This window comes from Aptenodytes forsteri, unplaced genomic scaffold (assembly GCF_000699145.1).
Source record: "Aptenodytes forsteri isolate BGI_AS27 unplaced genomic scaffold, ASM69914v1 Scaffold47, whole genome shotgun sequence".
Taxonomy (NCBI): Eukaryota; Metazoa; Chordata; class Aves; order Sphenisciformes; family Spheniscidae; genus Aptenodytes; species Aptenodytes forsteri.
This window is the reverse complement of record NW_008794731.1, coordinates 236,451-237,518: the sequence shown is the minus strand read 5'-3', so window position 1 is coordinate 237,518 and position 1,068 is coordinate 236,451. Positions and strand designations below refer to the sequence as shown.

The 1,068-nt window shown below is 66.4% G+C and overlaps 1 protein-coding gene across 1 annotated transcript in view; it reads left to right on the top strand.

The window, feature by feature from the left end:
- Positions 1-2: 2 nt before the first annotated feature.
- The window catches only part of LOC103894519 (ammonium transporter Rh type B-like), a gene marked incomplete at its 5' end in the record, with an annotated part of 1,714 nt that continues 648 nt past the window's right edge, over positions 3-1,068 (top strand). The window contains 2 exon segments of the mRNA XM_019470651.1: positions 3-804; positions 807-1,065. Of these exon segments, the coding sequence (XP_019326196.1) occupies positions 3-804; positions 807-1,065 (1,061 nt within the window).

Below are 1,068 nucleotides of genomic sequence, written 5' to 3'. Positions count from 1 at the left end.
TCCTCTTCTTCGCCATCTTTGTCACCTACGACGAGCCCTCGGCGCGGGCGGAGGATGGCAACTTGGTGGCCAACCAGCTCTACGGCATCTTCCCCCTCTTCCAGGACATCCAGGTGATGCTGGTGGTGGGGCTGGGGCTCTTGCTGACGTTCCTGCCCCTCTACGGGCTCAGCGCCATCGCCCACAACTTCCTCCTGCTCAACTTCTCCACGCAATGGGCGCTGGTGCTGCAGGGCTTGCTCCATCACCTCCACCACGGCCAGGTACACCTGGACCTCCACAACCTCCTCACCGCCGAGTTCGCTGCTGTTACAGTGCTCATCTCCGTGGGGGCCATCCTGGGGAGGACCAGCCCCTGCCAGCTCCTCGTTGTGGCCACCTGTGAAGTCCCCATCTACCTTGCCAGCGAGTGGGCCATCGTCACCCGTCTGGGTGTCCTCGACGTGGGGGGCACCATCACGATCCACGTCTTCTCCTGCTATTTCGGCCTCGGCGTGTCCAAGGCTCTGTTCGGGGCGGCGCGGCAGCCAGTGCACCCCAAGGAGACCCCAACACCCCGCTCCGACCTCCTGTCCCTCGTGGGGACGCTCATCCTCTGGGTTTTCTGGCCCAGCTTCGTGGCCGTCCTCTGCCAACCAGGAGTTGCCCAGCATCGCGCCATCCTGAACACTCTCCTGGCCATGAGCGCCAGCGCCGTGACCACTGTGGTGGCCTCCAGCCTGCTGGAGAGGGACGGTAAGCTCAGCCCCGGCCACCTGCAGAACGGCAGCCTGGCCGGTGGGGTGGCCATCGGCGCGGTGGCTTCCCGCCGGTGGCCGCTCTTGCCCTGGGCAGCCTCTCGGCTGTGGCATGCATCCTTGGCTTCAGGTTCCTCACCCCATTCCTGGCGAGGAAGCTCACGCTCCAGGACCAGTGCGGCATCCACAACCCCCATGGCTTGCCCGGCATCCTCGGCGCCGCAGCTAGCGCCGTGGCCATCCTGGTGGCATCCGAGGACACCTCTGGGTCCCCCTTCTCCCAGATGTCCCCCGTCGGGGGCAATGCCAGCGAGGCGGCGGGGGGACGGTG